The sequence below is a fragment of the Trematomus bernacchii genome, unplaced genomic scaffold, assembly GCF_902827165.1.
Source record: "Trematomus bernacchii unplaced genomic scaffold, fTreBer1.1, whole genome shotgun sequence".
Taxonomy (NCBI): Eukaryota; Metazoa; Chordata; class Actinopteri; order Perciformes; family Nototheniidae; genus Trematomus; species Trematomus bernacchii.
Window position 1 is genome coordinate 8,621,964 of NW_022987564.1, and position 18,229 is coordinate 8,640,192.

The following is an 18,229-nucleotide window of genomic DNA, read 5'->3' on the forward strand; positions in this document are numbered from 1 at the left end:
AATGGGAGACGTATTTTGGCACAAACTCTCGAGGGTGGTGTAATGTTAGGGGAGGAATAGGGCGCACACTACATACATCTGAAAAGATGTTCTTGCTTTCATGGACAGACTGTAAAACATGAGCTTTTTTTTCTCTTAATAAGGAGGGGAAAGTTGAAATGCAGTATTAGATAATTTGAGAGGAGTTCAGATACTGGGGCTCTGTTGCAGCCACATGTTGTTTTCAGATCCTGGTAATGACTTTCAAACCATCTGGAAAACAGAGAGAGAAGTTAATGTTAATATGTTCATTCAGATGAAGAAAATCCCTGTTTGTGGCTCAATGGTGAGGTGTAGAGCAAGACAATTAGTCACAATGGCAGTTACTCATTCCATTTAAAATGAAATAAAGTGTTCTAAACAATTACACTGCTCAACCAATCAGGATATCAACTGCAACACATCAATCATACTAAACAATGAAAACAGGCTCCACCATGACATCAGGCACAATGTAATGGTATTAACAAACACATCACATAAAAGCCGTACATGTAGCCTACACTGATCTCATAAAAAGGCAAAATGTGAATTTGTAATTGCTTTGGCAATATGCCATTGAAAATTCATTAATCGTCTTGTAAAGTCAGTTCTATTTATTTTCACAACTCAAATATTTTCCATGGAGGGCTTTACAGGCTGTAAAACACATACTACTATTTTAAGACTCCTTGAGTTAAAGAAAAAACATAATTTTTTTAATTTAGAATGAGGGAACCTCTTTATGTATGGAAAGACATGCAAAAGATGTTGTAGATAAGTGAATGCAAGAATCAGCTATCATAAAGGAGCTTTCCTAACTGGTGAAAGAGCGTCAATAGGCTCGAGAAGTGTCTTTTATGAACTTGATCCATATTTTTTCCAGTTAAGAAATTGGAATCAAAATGCCTCCAGGCCTCGTTGTCATATTAATCCCTGCCTATACATTTGCTGTGTCTTTGAGCAAACACAATGTTTCTTGAGCTACAAGTAACGTAGCCCTTTAGCCAGAGAGTCATGATCTAATTGGAAATCCAGTTTTCTACAGTAGGCTACACAGCTGAAGTGAGATAAACTAGTTACATTTCTAATAACTCTATCAAACTGGTAAGTGAACACGGCTTCGTGTTGAGGAATCACCAGTCATAAAGTTTGGCCTAAATAATACATTATGGTCTAAACACGGATGGACAGAACAGAAGTAATCTTACAGTGACATCTAGTGGCCAACACCGAGAATTGCTTCTTTATTGATTAATACAGCTGTGTCCTTCCATCATTTAAATGAAATTGATCTGTTGAAATTCAAGCAGGACCTTTTATATGGTTATTAGTGAAAACATTGACTACAATCTAAATAATTATGTGCACATGTACAGCCAATAATATCGTTACATTTGATAACATTCGTGGACATAATGTTCTCACAAAATTCCATCACAGTGCATGATGGGTTTAGTAGTTAGATCCATGTTCAGGGTTTAGGAGCTCTGCCCATGCCCCGGGTCATGTCAGTGAGGGGCGGGGACCACCGAGAGGCTCCTCCCTCCTCCAGGCTGCCGTCACCGGGCTGCTGGACCGGAGCGACTCGGCAGCAACAACCCGCCGCTGGCTGCTCACCGACTTGAGTGCAGACCCGGTGCAGCCTTCCGCCGTCTCTCACCGTTATTTCTTTCGGTTAACATCATGGCCTCCGACGGCATGGACGAGCGATCTCCGCTGCTGTCGGGTCCCAACTCCGAGAACGCGACCCCCATTGCTCCCCCGTACCTGCAGGATTCAAGTCCCCGAGGTAAACACACGACATGTACACAGCGTGAATGCTGAATCATATTTGGGCGTATCGAGTTTGCGTAAATAAAAACTGCAGCAGTGCAATGCAAGGCAAGGGCACTCCATCGACAGCTGAGAAAAAGGTGGAGCTAGCACTGTGAGAACTGGAGCAGTGGGTTAGGGAAGAGGGGCCTACAATAACAGCAAGCTATGTTTTTACTGCAGAAATACTCACATCACGATTCACTGGGGCCTGTAACGTTTTGGGTCTTAACCGACAAAATCTGAGTCATGATGTGGCTCTGTGAGTTCTGAGTGGATGTGGGCTTTATGTTGTTGATGGACGGGGGGAGGAATGACCCACTGCAGAATGCAGCCTAGCAGCCTTTTGTCCCAGCTGCAAATCAACAAAAAGCCCAGATGTGTCATTCTTGGAGGCACAACACCCACTGCACGGCATGATTTAAATGTCATTTTGTTAAATCTAGCTGTCAGTTTGCTCATTTGCATGGAGACTGGATTGTAAACAGATAATATTTGCCTTGATCTGAGAAAGACTGTTTGATTCTAGCATTGCATCTTGACTACAGTACAAACCATGTGCATGTTCAACCAGGACACCGACAAAGTGTCCACTTTTTGCTTAGTAAACAGCTGAATGTAGGTTACAGCACCATAATGCATGTAGGGCTGAAAGAGAGTAACAGCTCATCAATCTTCAGTCCACTTAGTCGAGAAAAGCCTTGGTCAGGACTGGGCTCTCAACTGATTTTAGTCTGATTCTGAATTGAAGGGTTAGGGTTGAAACATAAGACATACATGATGACATGCTATTTATTTTTGCTGAAGGATTTTCTTGATAAAAGTTCCCTAATTCTTATAAATACATCCATATTCGACTCTCATATCAAAGGATTATGTTTTGTTTTACGTAAATTCACCTCCAGACACTGTGAACAAACAACATTTCTTTGCTTTGGCACAACACATGGTTTTTCTTGCTGCAAATGAATGGATTCATTGAACTTGTAATACTCTTTGCTGGACATTTCAAGACTATCCGCTTATATCAAGCAAACACAATGATGTTGAAAAATAAACATCCTAATCTTGCAGATTCATATTTCACCACCGGATTATTCATAAAGACTTTAATGCTGGACTGTAACCGGTGAACTCAGCGCCTGTTTGAATGTTACAGCACTGACTGAGCGAAAGGCTAAATGAATGTCAGTATATTACATGGCCTAGTTTCTGCTCATTTCCTCTTTACAGTCTGGATTATGGCTAATTCTGCTTTCACTGGGTCTGCTGGAGTACATTCCTCTATCAGACTATTTGTAAACTGGATTAATTAGAGTCAAAGAAGCCAAAACTGAGCTTGTCACTGAAACAATGACTCAGATGTTGACTAATAAGCTTATAAGATGCGAAGAAACACAGTGCATTTAAGATGTGATGAGGAGTTAGTAAAATGTGATATTTATGAAAGTGACTGCAATCTCTGCTGTATTGATTTCCTGAATTTCTTCACATTCTTACACTGAAGAATTATAAGGCCTTTACCTGATGAACAGTTGTCCACCATCAGTGGTTAGTAGCTGTATCAGAGATCCACTGTTTGCTGTGCTCACAGTGTGGTGGTGGTGGTGGAGGTGAGAGGCGGCCGGAGACCAACGACCTTGGCTGCGTCTGAATGGTTTGATCGACATTGAGCTTGATTTGTTGCCTCCTGCTTGACGTTTTTTTGGTGGAATGGCAGATTAAATGTAGTGCAACAAAAGGCAGTAGCATTGACAGTATTAAGTGGATCCTTCATCTTAACTTTCACTCGAAGGCAATGCTTTTCTGACATAGACAAAATATGTTAAAATACAAACTTGATCCAATGTTTTAAACCAGAGATGGTAGCAAAGTTATTCTAAGGTGGAGTCAACAATCAGCAACATTTCTCTACAGTTTGTGAAGTGCTGGGGATCCAGTGTAACTGTGAAGAATGAGTCTGGTGATCTTTTAGATTTTTATTGTCAACAAATCCTGTGAATGGACCAAAACCAACAATTCATTGATTTCAAAGAGTTTTGTTTGTTTAGCTAGAACCGTATATGTCCAGTCAGGGGTTTGCTATATATTATAATGCATGAAAAAAACCAGTATAAAGGTTAACATAATACAAATTTGTCTTATTATGAATACAATTAAGTTTTATGGCGTCATCTACATCATGATAACACATATATGTATTGTATACTGTATATATTATATGTATTATTCCGCAACTAGTTCCAAACAAATACACATTTATTCCTGTTTGAGAACCATTTGCTAGAAACTACAGGGCTGTTAAAGGAATCTCAGTGATATAAGTCTTTAGTAGGAACTGATGGGCTGAGTGAGACATAAAGTGCTGTGAAGGACACATTCCTTATTTGTTTTAAACTTTATGGGATTTGTTTAAAACAATATAGAGCCTTATCCGTTGACCTTAAAGAGATTTTTTTCATGCCACATGAACAAAAGCAAGAAATCGTATCTGATTTATTGCCGACTTTTAGCATACATCTGGTTAAGGCAGAATTTCCTTTGGTGATAATATCCATACTTAATGTACAATCTTCCTGAAATAAAATGAGCACTGCAATCTTATTAGTGGAACTTTTGTGTATTAATCATTCAATCAATCAATCAATCAATCAATCAATCAATCAATGTTTATTTATATAGCCCAATATCACAAATATTACATTTGTCTCAGTGGACTTCACAGTTTGTACAGAATATCAGTATGACAATACGACACCCTCTGTCCTTAGACCCTCACATCGTACAAGGAAAAACGTCCAAAAAAGGAAAAACCCCACAGTTTAAAGGGGAAAATGGGAGAAACCTCAGGGAGAGCAACAGAGGAGGGATCCCTCTCCCAGGACGGACAGACGTGCAATAGATGCCGTGTGTAAGTCGAAGAGATAATACATTTTACAGCATAGGTAGACCAAAAGTTTGGAAATGCATGTGTCTATAATAAGAAGATGAATCCACAAGGATGTCAACAATCCTGTGGGAGCCATCAGGGAAGTAGTATGATGAGAGTCAGGCAGGACCGCAGAGACAGGTTCAGCCACGACTCGAAGTCCAGGACTCAAATCCAGAACTCAGGATAGAGGATCCAGGACACAGGACCGCAGCAACAGGATCAGCCACGACTCAGGATCCCGGCGTAGATAGACACCAAAAAGACATTTGGGGGAAGCTGGGATATTCGGAACATGAGAGTACACAGGTACAGACAGACAGAAGGAAGAAGTAAGGTGTCCTCCGACAGTCTAAGCCTATAGCAGCTAAACTAACGTGTCTACGTACATGGACTCCCTTAGGATAGGTTGAGGGAAAGGGGTAGCAAGTAAGGAACAGAGGTGGAGAGGCACAACGTGTACATGCCCTGCAAGGGTTAGGGAAAAGAGTAGGAATTAAGATATATGCGCCACATCTATACCATGAGCGCATTGCTCCTAAAAAGTGTTTCTGGCACTGACACCAATCAACAGTTGTGCGTCGACTCGGCAGGGATCAAGGCACGTATATGCCTCTCCCTGCTTCCACCGTCTACACACAACCAAATTACATACCATCAGTAAGGAAAAAGAGTAAGAACTAAAATGTATAGGTGAAGAGGCCCAACGTGTCTACGTCAATGCACTCTTTTTAGATTCTTTTATCAACTATAAGCTTTATCAAAAAGGAAGGTCTTAAGCGTACTCTTAAAAACGGATAGGCTGTCTGCCGCCCGAACACAAACTGGAAGCTGATTCCACAAAAGTGGAGCTTGATAAGAAAAGGCTCTGGCTCCCATTGTACTTTTAGAGACTCTAGACAACCAACAACTGTGCATTCTTGGAACGCAATGCCCTAGTTGGACAGTAGGGTATAATGAGTTCTTTAAAGGGGACCTATCATGCAAAATGCACTTTTGTACGTCTTCTATACATGAATATGTGTCCCCGGTGTTCCAGGGAACTCACCAAGTGTCAGAAAACACAACCCTCTCTATTTTCCTCCATACTCAAATCTCTAAAAAAGGGGCTGCAACGGATCTGATCAAAACTGATCCAGATTTGAACACTTCTATGACGTCACAGAAGTGGCGCTACGGCTATTGGGCCAACTCTCCACCTATCAGGGGAATGTGGGGTTGGGCCACGGCCGGCCATTGCCGCTCGAAAGCGCTGGAGACGCTGTAGTACATATGCCAGGCCTGTAAGTGGCGCTGTAGTCTGCCACAAAAGCAGTGAAGAAGACTTCCCGCCCATAGTTACCATGGTTACCCTTCTGTTTATTCTCCGCTGTGGCTTTTTTTCTCCCTCCCCGAGGCAAGCGTTTGCTCCCGCTGCTTTAATTCAATGCAATCCCTCCCCGTCGAGGCAAGCACTGTAATTCTCTCCGGTTAGTCCACCAGCAGATGACAAACACCCACCTCTCCGCCTCTTCCAAGGAACGAGGGGACCGTGCGGCAGAGTTTCAGTTTCAGTTTCTTTCGCCGGTCAAGATGTCCGTTAAAGTTGAAATCTTCCGGACAAAATTAGAAAAGTGCCGGTCAAAGGTCTTCTTTGTTATTTATTGAGCTTTAAAACAAATGAATAACGACTCTATAGGCCTATAACAATATAATAAAACACGGAGGACGGAGATCTTTTTTTCTCCCCCTCTTGACTTGATCAGAGCACGGCTACCCTCTCCTGCAGGGGGCCGTGGTCTCACAGAATCAGCCCCGTAGACAGCAAAAGCACATGGAGCGAAATGAGGCATGGCTAAAATACATGATCTGTTTGGTATTTTGAAAACAGAAACGTATAAATATACCTTATATAGGTATGGCCCTACAATATATCATTTAAATATAGCATGATAGGTCCACTTTAAGGTAAGATGGTGCCTGCCCATTAAGGGCTTTGTAGGCGAGAAGAAGAATTTTAAATGAATGTGCACAAACATTGTCCAAGGGCTTTGAAAAATGTCCCAGTACGAAGTGTAATAAGAATATTGAACATACAGAGATATAGAAACAGAAAACACATCAGCTTGAGTCTGCGCACTGGCTTCTTAGGGAGTGATTCTCCACTTTGAACAACACGTGTGTCAGTGATGGCACCAGCTGGCAGGATGTGTTGGCGGCTGTATGTTGTTGTGCTGCTGGTTGTAGTGAAGCGCCTTCTCATCTTACTTCTGGCTCTGAGGACAGCCGGTGAAACCTATAGCTTCTAGATTCAGTTTCAGACATGCATTAGGACGCCTTCACAGTAAGGGGAGAGAAGCGAGATGAGACAGGCCTCTTCTCAGAGTGAGGCAGAGAGAAGTGCTGAATGTGCTCAAAACCAGGTTTAGGATTTTATTTTATAATGTTATAGAATTATTTATGCTAAGAGAGTACAGTCTGCATTGCACTTCCGGTGCACTGTTGGTATATTTAGGATTAACTCTGCTTGGGAGAAAAGGGATCACTATGTGCTGCCGGTGGACAGTAGGAGTGTCCAGTGTTTGGCAGGCTTTGGTTGTATTTCTAGTGACGGTTACCCGATTGTAGACGGGATGTCCCATCTGTCCCTGTGGTGTCCACTGTTCAGTGTCTCTGAATCTCACAGCCAACCTCATTTACCTGTTGACTTGTCCCATTATCTCATTCAGAGTGAAGGAAATGGGTCATTGGTTTTATTAGAGGCCTCCTTTGTGTTTGGTCGGTAGACTTGGTTATGTCTATATCGATAATTATTTCCATTATTGATTAAACTGTTGATCATTTTTTTAATCAATTAAATAATTGTGTTGCGTATAAAATGGCAGACATGACAGAAACACTTAACCAAGATTGGCAAATTGGAATTTTCTGAAAAAAACAGTTAAATACCCTTAAGTGTTCAGCAATTAATTTTCATAAAAGACAAGAAAACTAAAGCTTTTTGCATCTGAGGCTCTAATCTGGTGATTTTTCTGACATTTTTGTTTGAAAGAGTCTTGACAAGTGAAAGATAATCAGAATCCCATCACCTCCAGAGCTGTGCAGTAAATCTGGACTTTAGGTACACATTCAACAAATGTAAGTAGATTGAATAACTGCAGACACACATTTTTAAGTATCACGCAGATTGTAAAGTAAGCTTGAATACTACTGTAGTAGTAAAGGTACTGACTGGTGCAAAACTATGCATTTAGTGTATTAAAACCCAGAAAAACATGTGGAATGCAGACTAACAACAAAAGGTTAATGTGGGATTAAACGGTGCAGAGTTCGTTTTAATGGCTACTGTAGTTATTTGTTAGTTCACAGTAGTTCTTTCAGACTGTAGGAGAACATTTTTAAGTCTGGACATTTAATCATGTTGATTACACGTATGGACCATGAACACCTAACATAGCACTGGCTTTTCTTTCTAAGCCAAACCAGTAAGGAGCTTGTTAGCCTCATTAGCAGAGACATTTAATTTAACTGATACAACACCATTTACTAGCCTATAAGGCCCAATGTCATTGAAATATGGCTGATAGTACATTTGAACATGTTTCTTTACATGTTACATTTTAGGACATGAAGTATTAATTCCCATCCATATAAATTGCATTATGTATAGCTTTAAAAATCACTGAAATTGTAGTGTACAACAGCTTCATTGATTCTCAAAAGGCCACAACCTCACAATAAGAAGACCAGCTTTAATGTTATATAGTAACTTTGTCTGCAGCTTGGTAGAGAGTGAGTTTTACATCCACAACTTCTTTATCTAATAGGGCCCATTGTTACTTTCTTAAACATACTGGGTGGTGCTCGGCCCTTGACAGAGAGAAGAGTCACCCGCCTGTCGTGGGTTTACAGACAGCATGTTCCCTGCTGCCTACCATACACTTAGTTTAATAGTTACTAATAGTTGAATAGTAGATATTGAGAGGCAAATCATTTAAAACAATTTTTTTAACTTATAGACAACAGCCTATAAGTTATTTTGGGAGGCAAAAGATGTTTGTATTTGCAATTTATATTGTAATATTAATTATTAGCTTATTATGAAATTAGCTAAAGATAATATCCAAATCGGTTATTCTGAACAGTAAAAAAGCAAATCACATATTTTAGAAGCTGGGGCCTTTAAGGGTATTTCAACTATCAATTTAGATGTTCAAACATAGTTCATTTTCTTTTGATCTTCTAATTGATTAATGCTCCAGCTCTATATAAAATGTTTTTACACACATGCAAAGCTTTTGGACTTTTGGAGAGCATTGTCGAATTTCTCTTCGCACAGCTTTCATTTGCATCTTGTGTCCTTTATCAACCTATGCCATATTTTGAATGTAGTCATTGTGTAAATCTAACCTCCTGCGATACTTTCTGTTTGTTGATTTGAAGTTTTATCGATGCATGCGATTAACAGCTGGCCGTGTGTTGTGTGCTTTGCCCTTCTCCTCCTCCTTCTCAAAGCCGAACTACCTCCTCCCTACACAGCCATCGCCAGCCCGGACGCCGGCGGTGTTCCCGTCATCAACTGCCGCATCTGCCAGTCCCTCATCAACCTGGATGGGAAGCTGCATCAGCACGTGGTCAAGTGCACGGTCTGCAACGAAGCTACAGTAAGTGGAGGCCATCGAGCGCGGTGACAGCTTTAATGATTGTTGGTGTTGAGTCGTTACAGTTCATCTGTCAGGTCGAATAAAGACATTAAGTCTTCAGTTTTATTTGAGCTGTTTATCGCTGCTCTCCTCTCCTCCCCATTACAATCCATTTACTGTTTATCTCTTCTGAAATGGAATCACTCAAAGCATCATTTTTGCAAGATTGACAATTACATATATTAAAAAAGAAACAATTTGCCTAGGATGCTGTTTTCTGATCTTGACAATATCCTGCTTACTGATGTTGATGTAGACATCTTCACATCGCTCAGTCAGTGCAGTGATAGGTGCAACATTTGACTTGAATGAGTCTGGCTGAGAGCTTTAATGGAGCTGTCAGTGGAGGCAGAGAGGAGGATGAACGGCTGTCATCAATACCACATTTCCACTGGCTGATATTTGTGGTGCTTATACATCAACCCACCCGTATGGTATTACCTTGGAATAAAACAGTACACAATAAATACTGATTGGCTTCATTCAATTCAGCTCAGGTTCACCACACACTGCAGAAATAAATCTAAAGAACCCTCATTTAAATCCAGCTAAATGTGTGCATGGCGTTTGAGTATGCTAATTCGTTTAGGTATGTTTTGTCCTTTTTTCACATGAAAATCCCTGGTTCTGATACATGAGTACACTTTATTATAGTAACACAAGTAACACCTTGTGCCATTGGACAGCACAATGTAGAGTATGTGAACACAAACACCACAGAAAATTGAATACAGAGGTTTTAGAAAAAACACTGATATACAGCATGTCTTACGGGATCATATTGACATTTGAAGACAACGGGCAAACCTATAGAATTGATAGGTTAAAAGCAAAGCTATTGATTTTGCAGAAATGTACAACTTTGAGGGTCTCTTTTGTTTTCACATCAGTGTTTTTAAACTGTTATCCTGTTTTATTGCCTTGTTTTTGTGTTTTATACTAAACTGATTTTGATACTTTTCCTTCCAGCCCATCAAGAACCCCCCAACAGGGAAGAAATATGTGAGGTGTCCCTGTAACTGCCTGCTCATCTGTAAAGACACGTCCAGGAGGATAGGATGTCCTCGACCAAACTGGTAGGCAGCATTCAGTCAACTTCAGTCAAAGCTAAATATGATGTTCGGACACAGTGTTGGCCCCGGGTACGTTTTAAGTTTTATAAAGGCAAATCAAGACACGGTAATCCAAAGAGCTTTACAACAGACATTAAGAGCATTTAGACAAAAATTGCATTAAAAATCCCTTTTGGATTGGTTGTAATCACAAGCTTGTGTTTCCCCCTGTTCCTCCGACAGCAGACGCATCATCAACCTGAGCCCGGTGATGGTCATCCCGGAGGAGCAGCCCGCCCAGCCGGCGCTGCCCGTCCAGCCCGAGGGGATGAGGGTGATCTGCGGTCACTGTGGCCACACCTTTCTTGTACGTACCCACCAACACAATCTAATCAATCACAGTTTTGTTCTGGTGGAATAGTGTTACTTCATTGTTGTTTAATCTTCAGAGCCAAACCACAGTGTATTCAGTATTTGGGGAGGGAAATAGGGGATTCTCTTAACGTGTGTTGTGGCGTCTGTAGGGCAGTGAGGACGCCGCCACCTCCCAGCCAATGTCTAGCCTTCCCAGCGACGGCTCTCCTCCAGTACAACAACAGGTTGAGAAAGCTGGTCATACTGGAGGACATATTAACAACAGCCTAACCTGCTCCAGTTCAATCAGCAGCCGTTTTACACCGATGTAATAAGACTTATGAACATCTGGCTTTAAAGAAATTGAACAGTTGAATTTGAGTTTAAGGTCACAGAATTGGATTAAATCAAACATAATTTAGCCTGAATTTCTATTGAATTGTTTATTCCTCCTCTGAAGCCAGATGTCAAAAGTCACATGTTATACTTGTGTCAATACTAGGATCTTAAATTATGCTGATCTGTGATGGGATGAACATTTCCCTAATACTACTTCTTTACATCAAAACTCTAATAGTTGAGACAACTAATATAATATTATAATAATTATAGATGATAATTTAGTCAACCTGCTGATATTTTCTCTTAAAAATATTTATAAAGTTGCAAACCATCCTAACTGATCATGTAAAATCATTCCCAGTAGGTCTTGTGTTGATTCTTCTAAAAGTAGAGTCGGATTATAGTGTCTTTGCATTTCGGTGTTCTTCTGTGCCTGTTTGGATGCTCCTGTAATGTAAATACAAGTTTTCTTCTGTTTCCTCACAGTGGATGGAGCTTCGGTTTAACACGCTAGCCAAGTGTCCCCACTGCAAAAAAATGTGAGTCGATCAAACCTTTATTTCACTCAAAGGATGAAATTATAATCACAGAAATTGTTTGACTTTTTGAACGATTATTTCTTGTTGGAGGCAGCTGGTGGTTTTGGTTTCATTTATTGATATCATGAGTCATTTACTGTAGCAGATTTTAAAAATGTTAGTTTATTGTCAGTTAAAGACTGACTTAAATAGTTTGTGTCATAGTTAGAATGTACCTTTTAACAAATGTAAATGCAGACTTGGATGTTCACTGTGGAGTTGAAAGAAGTGTCAAGAATATGCATTTTAGTTATGATATTTTACACAAATGAATGTAAGCCATTGCTTGAAAATCAAATCAGATATTCTCTCAAACAGTAAACATGGTTTTTAAAATGGTTAAATTCTGATGTTGGTTTAAATTCTTTGAAGAAAATGGGATCCAAATGCAACATTACACATATGCACAAAATGCATCTGTTGTGTATGTTTGTGTTTTAGTATGATACAACTTGGATTTAAATGCATTTAACTTTCAACCCTCATTGCTGGAGAAGTATCCAGGCTCTCACTTTATGGAAGCCAAGCTTTATAGGTCTTGAATTGTAGTTGTTGGAAGGAGAGGGGAGGTGATGGAGGCTAATCCAGACGTGTGACAGGATTTAGAGTCTGGCCCTTAGGCGCCGTTTACACGAGGAGAAAACTGCTTGTATCTGCATAGTTTCGCGTGCGTATAGCCCTATTATTTACACGAGGCCGATAGAAACTGACCCCACAAACAATAACGGGTCCCAAGGTGGATAGATTTGCAAACGAAACGCTCTGGGGGGTCAACCGAGTCCGTGTAATCACCTCGATACGAATATTTCCTGAAAAAATAACGATAGCTCCACCTCTCCCCACCTCTCCTGCTCACTGCTGTAGCATGGCTGTGTTAATTAAACGCACAAGGGGTTCTTGAATGAAATAATATTATAAAAGGCAAACCAGAATTGTTAACGCCCAATATACTCCTTAAACAAAATAAACAGAGTCAGATTTCATGCATTGATCCATTATATTGACAAAGGAGGATCTCACCCGGTGTTTGTAGAGAATATCTCTCTAAGCGAGTCCTCTCCACGGAGACATGCTCCTCCTCCTGTCAGTAGCTACTGCTAGTGCTACTGCTACTGACCATGCTACAGATATTAGTGCAAAAATCTACAGCTCCTCTACCACAACCATCAGCAACAAGTGGACATGGAGAATTACATGAACTACATGTTGCTAAATCCACGGCGGGGCGTAAACAGAAGGGTAGCCATGGCAACATTGCTGCGGGGCTGCTGCGGAGTCTTCTTCACTGCTTTTGGTGTATTTTGTGGCGGAAGTTACAGCGCCACTTACAGTCCCGGCATATGTACTACAGCGTTTCCAGCGGTCTCGTTTGAACAGACACGTTAAATGAAACGAATGCATGTGAACGGAACACTTTTTTGAATACGCATAGGGTTAGGGTTAGGGTTAGGGTTAGGGTTAGGGTGTCAACAGGTGTGTCTGAAAGTGAGGATATGGACTGGCTGAGAAAACTAATAAGCTGCAGTATTTCCTCTATCTCTGTGTCTTAGTTCTCCATCTCTTTTTCTGTTCCTCTTTTACGCTCTTTTGCCATCTTTTCTAGAGTTTTATTTTAGATTTTGACAATATCTCTCCGGTCTTTTTCTCTGTTCATACATTCCTATCTTTATCTCCGTAGTATGAGTAACTTGTGTTATGCACGTGCAAATTCAAAAGTCATTCAATATATTGCTGCGGTGAGGAAGCAGCAATTGTCAGAGAGACTTCAACATAAACCAGAAGTTTCTGTGTCCTTACCGGAAACACCACTCAGTCCAGCAGTTAAAAGTCATGAGTATTGATGAGGTGTATTTTATTAAATCAACTTTGATGAGCGATTAAACAGTCAATAGACGTTGTATTCCGCCTATAATCATTTTAATAATTTATTTTAGAGACCTTAACAGTATGTCTTTCTTGAGTTTCCATTTCTATTGTTCACCTCAGTGTCTGTTTCCATTTTCTTTGCTCTCTATCTATCTCCTGTATGTTCTCTTACTCTCTCCCTTCAATCTCCTTTACGGCATTGTCACAGAAGAAGTCATGAGTCATGTGAAGATGTAGCTTTAATGCTTATAAGGAAATCCCCAAACCACAGAGTGATGCACTTTTGATAAAATGAGCTCGTCTGATTAAGTGTTGTTTTGCAATTTCATAGCTTATATTTTAAAACCTTCTTTGAAAAATGGTTTGCTCCATATATGGTCACAGCTCAAATAAATGAGATGGTCAGGCGGCACAGTTGTAAACAGTGAGTCGATCAAAGAGTAAAAAGACTGTTTTCACGTTTAAAGAAGGTGTAGTAGAAATCAGGTGATCAGGCTCCCCCTTAAGCCATCTGAACACCAACTATTCCTGAAGAATGCTTGAGTCCCCTCACATGAGAGGCATGTGAGAGCAGAGAGGGGGAGGAAAGCAAAGAAATGTTGAAGCAAAATGAAAAAAAAACTGATGCCAGCCTGGTGCTTGATTTGTTCATGTGGTTTTATGGGGTCAGGATGTTGAGAGCTGCACATGTGACCGGCCTCCAGCGCTCTCATGTGTAAGCTACAACGAGAAAGACAGATTTCTTTCACTGCGAAATTTGATAGAATAATGCTAAGAATTTAAAATGTACCTGAAATGTTACCAATGTTCTGTAAAGCCATCCCCATGTTGTTTCTCAGAGGAACATACACAACATAAAACTGTATAAAATATATTCAGAATTTCTTTCTGCCCTCTGACGACACACTGACCATTTTTCTCCCCCTCAATGTCTCCCTGCAGATCTTCTGTTGGCAGTGCGCTCCCTAGGAGGCGTTGTTGTGCTTATATAACTGTAGGAATGATCTGCATTTTCATCGGAGTGGGTTTAACGGTAAGTGCTGCCTTTGTCTAGTTTGTGCTGTTTGAATAGCACAAGTTAAGATTCATAAACAGCATGTGGTGTTTTGCGATGAAGGCATTCAGCAGGAAATATCAAACAGGCAGGATAGTTACAAACAAAGGAGCAACACAAAAAGTCTAATTTCTTTACAGTTTCCATATCATGTGGCCGATTCATTCACCAAATTAATTTACTACTGTGGACAAATATTAATTGGATTTTAGGATTATATTCTATTTTATATGAACATCTTGGATTTCTACAATAGCTTCCATATCATGTGACCTAATGATCCCATATCATGTGACCTAATGATCCCATATCATGTGACCTAATGATCCCATATCATGTGACCTAATGATCCCATATCATGTGGCCTAATGATTCCATAACGAATGCGTCATTGTATAACAGCATTGGACAAGTGGGACACACCTCTCTTTATTGGATTTTTTGTCTATCTTCTTTTTCAAATGAATATTTGAAAATAGGAACTGTTTTTAGAACTGTTTTTATTCAATAGCTTCCATATCATCTGACATAACTACTTTACATCAATGCAAAATTGTATAACTAGACTTAACAAATACGACACACCTCTTTATAACTGAACGTGCTATTTTATATGAATATTTATATGAAGATTCAGCAGTGTACAATTGAAGATTTGAAACAAATGGCAATAGCTTCCTATCATGTGACCCATTGACTCCAAATCAAAGCAGCATTGTATTACGCACTGGACGAGTGAAACACACCTCTTTTTTATATTATACATTATCCTGCTTTAACCAGTGCACTTCTCTTTGAATTAGTTGTTTTGTAGGAGGTGCAATTTAATCAAATATAAGAGACTGAGGTTTGACAGTAACAATACCTCTTTCTTCTCCTCCTCTTCACTAACAGGTTGGTACTCGGGACTTTGCGAGCCGCTACAACGCCACCTACGTGTCCTGGGCCTTCGCCTACCTGCTGGGTCTCATCTGTCTGATACGAGCCTGCTACTGGGGCGCTATCAAAGTCAGCTACCCCGAGAACAGCTTTGCCTAGAGCGGCACGGCTGGAAGAACAAACCCCACCTTTATTTTTTCTCATGTTGTTCAGATTTCTAACCGGTCATGTTCAGCGGGGGATGGTGTCTGCAGAGCGTCTGGACAGAAGTGTGTAGATGGTACTGTGTGTTTGAAGATGTGTATGGTGTTGGAGATGTGTTTCCGTCTGTTGGGGTCTGGGATGTTTTAGAGAGTTTGGACTCGATGAACAGACAAAACGTATGTTCTCCTACTCGTCCACAAAGACTCAAATCCTGCCCAGGTTTTTTGCGAAAATCCACAATCATGAATCATGAATGAAACTGTGTTTTTTCCTGATGAATGCCAAACATTTTATTTGAAAATGATTGTTTAGCAAACTGGTTGGATTTGGTCTTTCTGGACCGTTTTCTTCTTCTGTTTTCTTTTTCAGCCCTGGTTTTCTTTTGTTACTGACCAGACCAAAATAAGCCAACCTCCTAAGAACAGTTTGCCCATTGCACTACGATTATATGCAATTGTACGTGTTGTTTTGCTGCTAGTTCATAACTCCATCTACAGAAAGCTGCATACCCATACTGTCCTGTAACCATTTACCTAGCTTGTGTACACTGACATAGGATTGCTGTGTGATTTTAACCCTGAAACATGATCAATTTTAATATGAAATCCTTAAAAACCTATGTGCTGCCCAGTATTAGTCAAGAAGAGCAACAGATCAACAGGAGGTTGTTTTTTTATATCAAAGTGTTAATTTTCTGTCCATGCAGCTTTTAACTCACTTGGCAATAACCCTCTTATTGGAGTTCGGTGTACTTCATTGCACTTTCGTTGCCTTCTCGATAATGAAAAATGATCCCATAAATGGAGACTCATGTTTGCATGTTGACTTGTTTATGCTCCGTTATTGATTTGTTTTTCAGTTCCCGAAGAAGTAGCTGAAGCGTAGGATGTCTTTGCTCTGTCTGCCTGTGAGTTAGAATGTAAACCCTCCTCTTCCTCCCTCTTCCTCCCTGCGCTTTATAATCGCCGCTCTCTGACCTCTGGTGACCTCTGTGCTAGCTGGCATCACTTTAGGCTAACTCAGCATCCTCTCTCTCGACCTTGACCAGTGGGCACTGCTCAGATTTCTAACCTTGTTTTGAATGTGATGATGATGATATGATGATGATGATGAAGCAGAACAAAAATGTTTAAAACATGTCTTTGTATATAGTTCAAATTCAGTACTTGGTCAACTGTAGTGAAAGGTGAAAGGAGACGATGGCTCTTGGGTCTTTTTAAAAATGATAATTTATCAATAAAATGCAAAAACTGCCTGTATTGTTCTGTGTGATCATTGGCTCTGATTCTTTGGTAATTTAAAGTCCCTCCAAAGACCCACAAGGTTCAAACACATTGGATGAAGTCACTTTTACAAACTTGTCATTTATAAAAGTGTTTTCAATTACAATTCAGGTATATTTTTTGTACTTCTTTACTCTTACTTTACATTAGATTTTTCTGACCGTTATAGCAATTTTCCAGGTGAAAATGATCTCAATCAAATGGGATTCATTAATATAGACTAAAACCATCTTTCTATCTAAACACTTCCCTCTTGGGATTTTAAATGATCTGTAATCTGACTCCTGCTTCTTTGTAGTCATTTTTTTGTTGCTGCGATGAACAACGTTGATCACAGTTAATCTAATAAAAAAGCAAGAAATATTTGTGAGAAACCAATTTTTAACTGGAAATAATTCATTTCTGTTTAAATATTTTACAAGGCAATAGAGTACACATAGTCTTAGTGATGATGACAGTGTCTCACATGATAAAAGTATTCCCATCCATTTCCTTTTTTATTTTATCGCAGGCCCTATAGGAGTAATAACCATCAGTTACACAGACTGAGACCGTACATTAAACACAGGTGCTTCGTTTTCTGATAATAACCTCAGTAACCAGTCAACTGATTGAGCATCCATAGCTCACACACACAGGGGGTTTCACCTATGTTGCCTAATGAGAGTTCTTCTTTGGACTATGTGGGCAATTACTGACTGTATCTGATCGAGTGGCACAACTCACCCTTTCATTAATCTATAGTGTGTGTAATCAGGAGCTGTACTTCAATCTGTCCTCATCTCTAATCAACCTGATAATCGATAACACCTGTGTGGTTAAAGCATCTAGCTGGAGTCTAAGATATTTTCAGATTTGATGTAATTACCGGGTTTATAATAAAATGAAGTATATTGACAAACATGGTTTGCAAAACATTTAGTCAAACTTAATATCTGTCATAATTCCTGCTCAATTAAAGAGCCACCACCATTCACAGCAGCATTACAGCTGCAGTACTGCTGTCTGTCCACATGGTGGTGACATTAGCAAACATTAGATAAAGCAGTGAGGCTTTAAGCGTGTGTGCCATGGTCTTTATCCATACTGAAGATATCAGGAGGCACAACGGAGCAAACCAACAAGGACATGTGGTCAACCTGTTGATACCTTGAAATACATTTTTCCACACAC

At 40.0% G+C, this 18,229-nt stretch overlaps 1 protein-coding gene across 3 annotated transcripts; it reads left to right on the forward strand.

Annotated features, from left to right (window-relative positions):
* The first annotated feature begins 1,449 nt into the window (after positions 1–1,449).
* On the forward strand, positions 1,450–17,028 carry pip4p2 (phosphatidylinositol-4,5-bisphosphate 4-phosphatase 2). Of its 3 annotated transcripts, none has more exons than XM_034124180.1 (7): positions 1,460–1,810; positions 9,281–9,405; positions 10,414–10,520; positions 10,740–10,863; positions 11,679–11,731; positions 14,579–14,669; positions 15,585–17,028. In XM_034124180.1, exons 1-7 carry the CDS (start codon positions 1,705–1,707, stop codon positions 15,726–15,728), a joined length of 750 nt encoding a protein of 249 aa, XP_033980071.1. In that variant the 5' UTR covers positions 1,460–1,704; the 3' UTR covers positions 15,729–17,028. The 3 variants fall into 3 exon arrangements, with proteins under 3 accessions (XP_033980073.1, XP_033980071.1, XP_033980070.1); XM_034124179.1 differs by having other exon boundaries at positions 1,470–1,810; positions 9,257–9,405; XM_034124182.1 differs by lacking the exons at positions 11,679–11,731; positions 14,579–14,669; positions 15,585–17,028 and adding an exon at positions 11,021–11,476 and having other exon boundaries at positions 1,450–1,810; positions 9,257–9,405.
* The last annotated feature ends 1,201 nt before the right edge of the window (positions 17,029–18,229 follow it).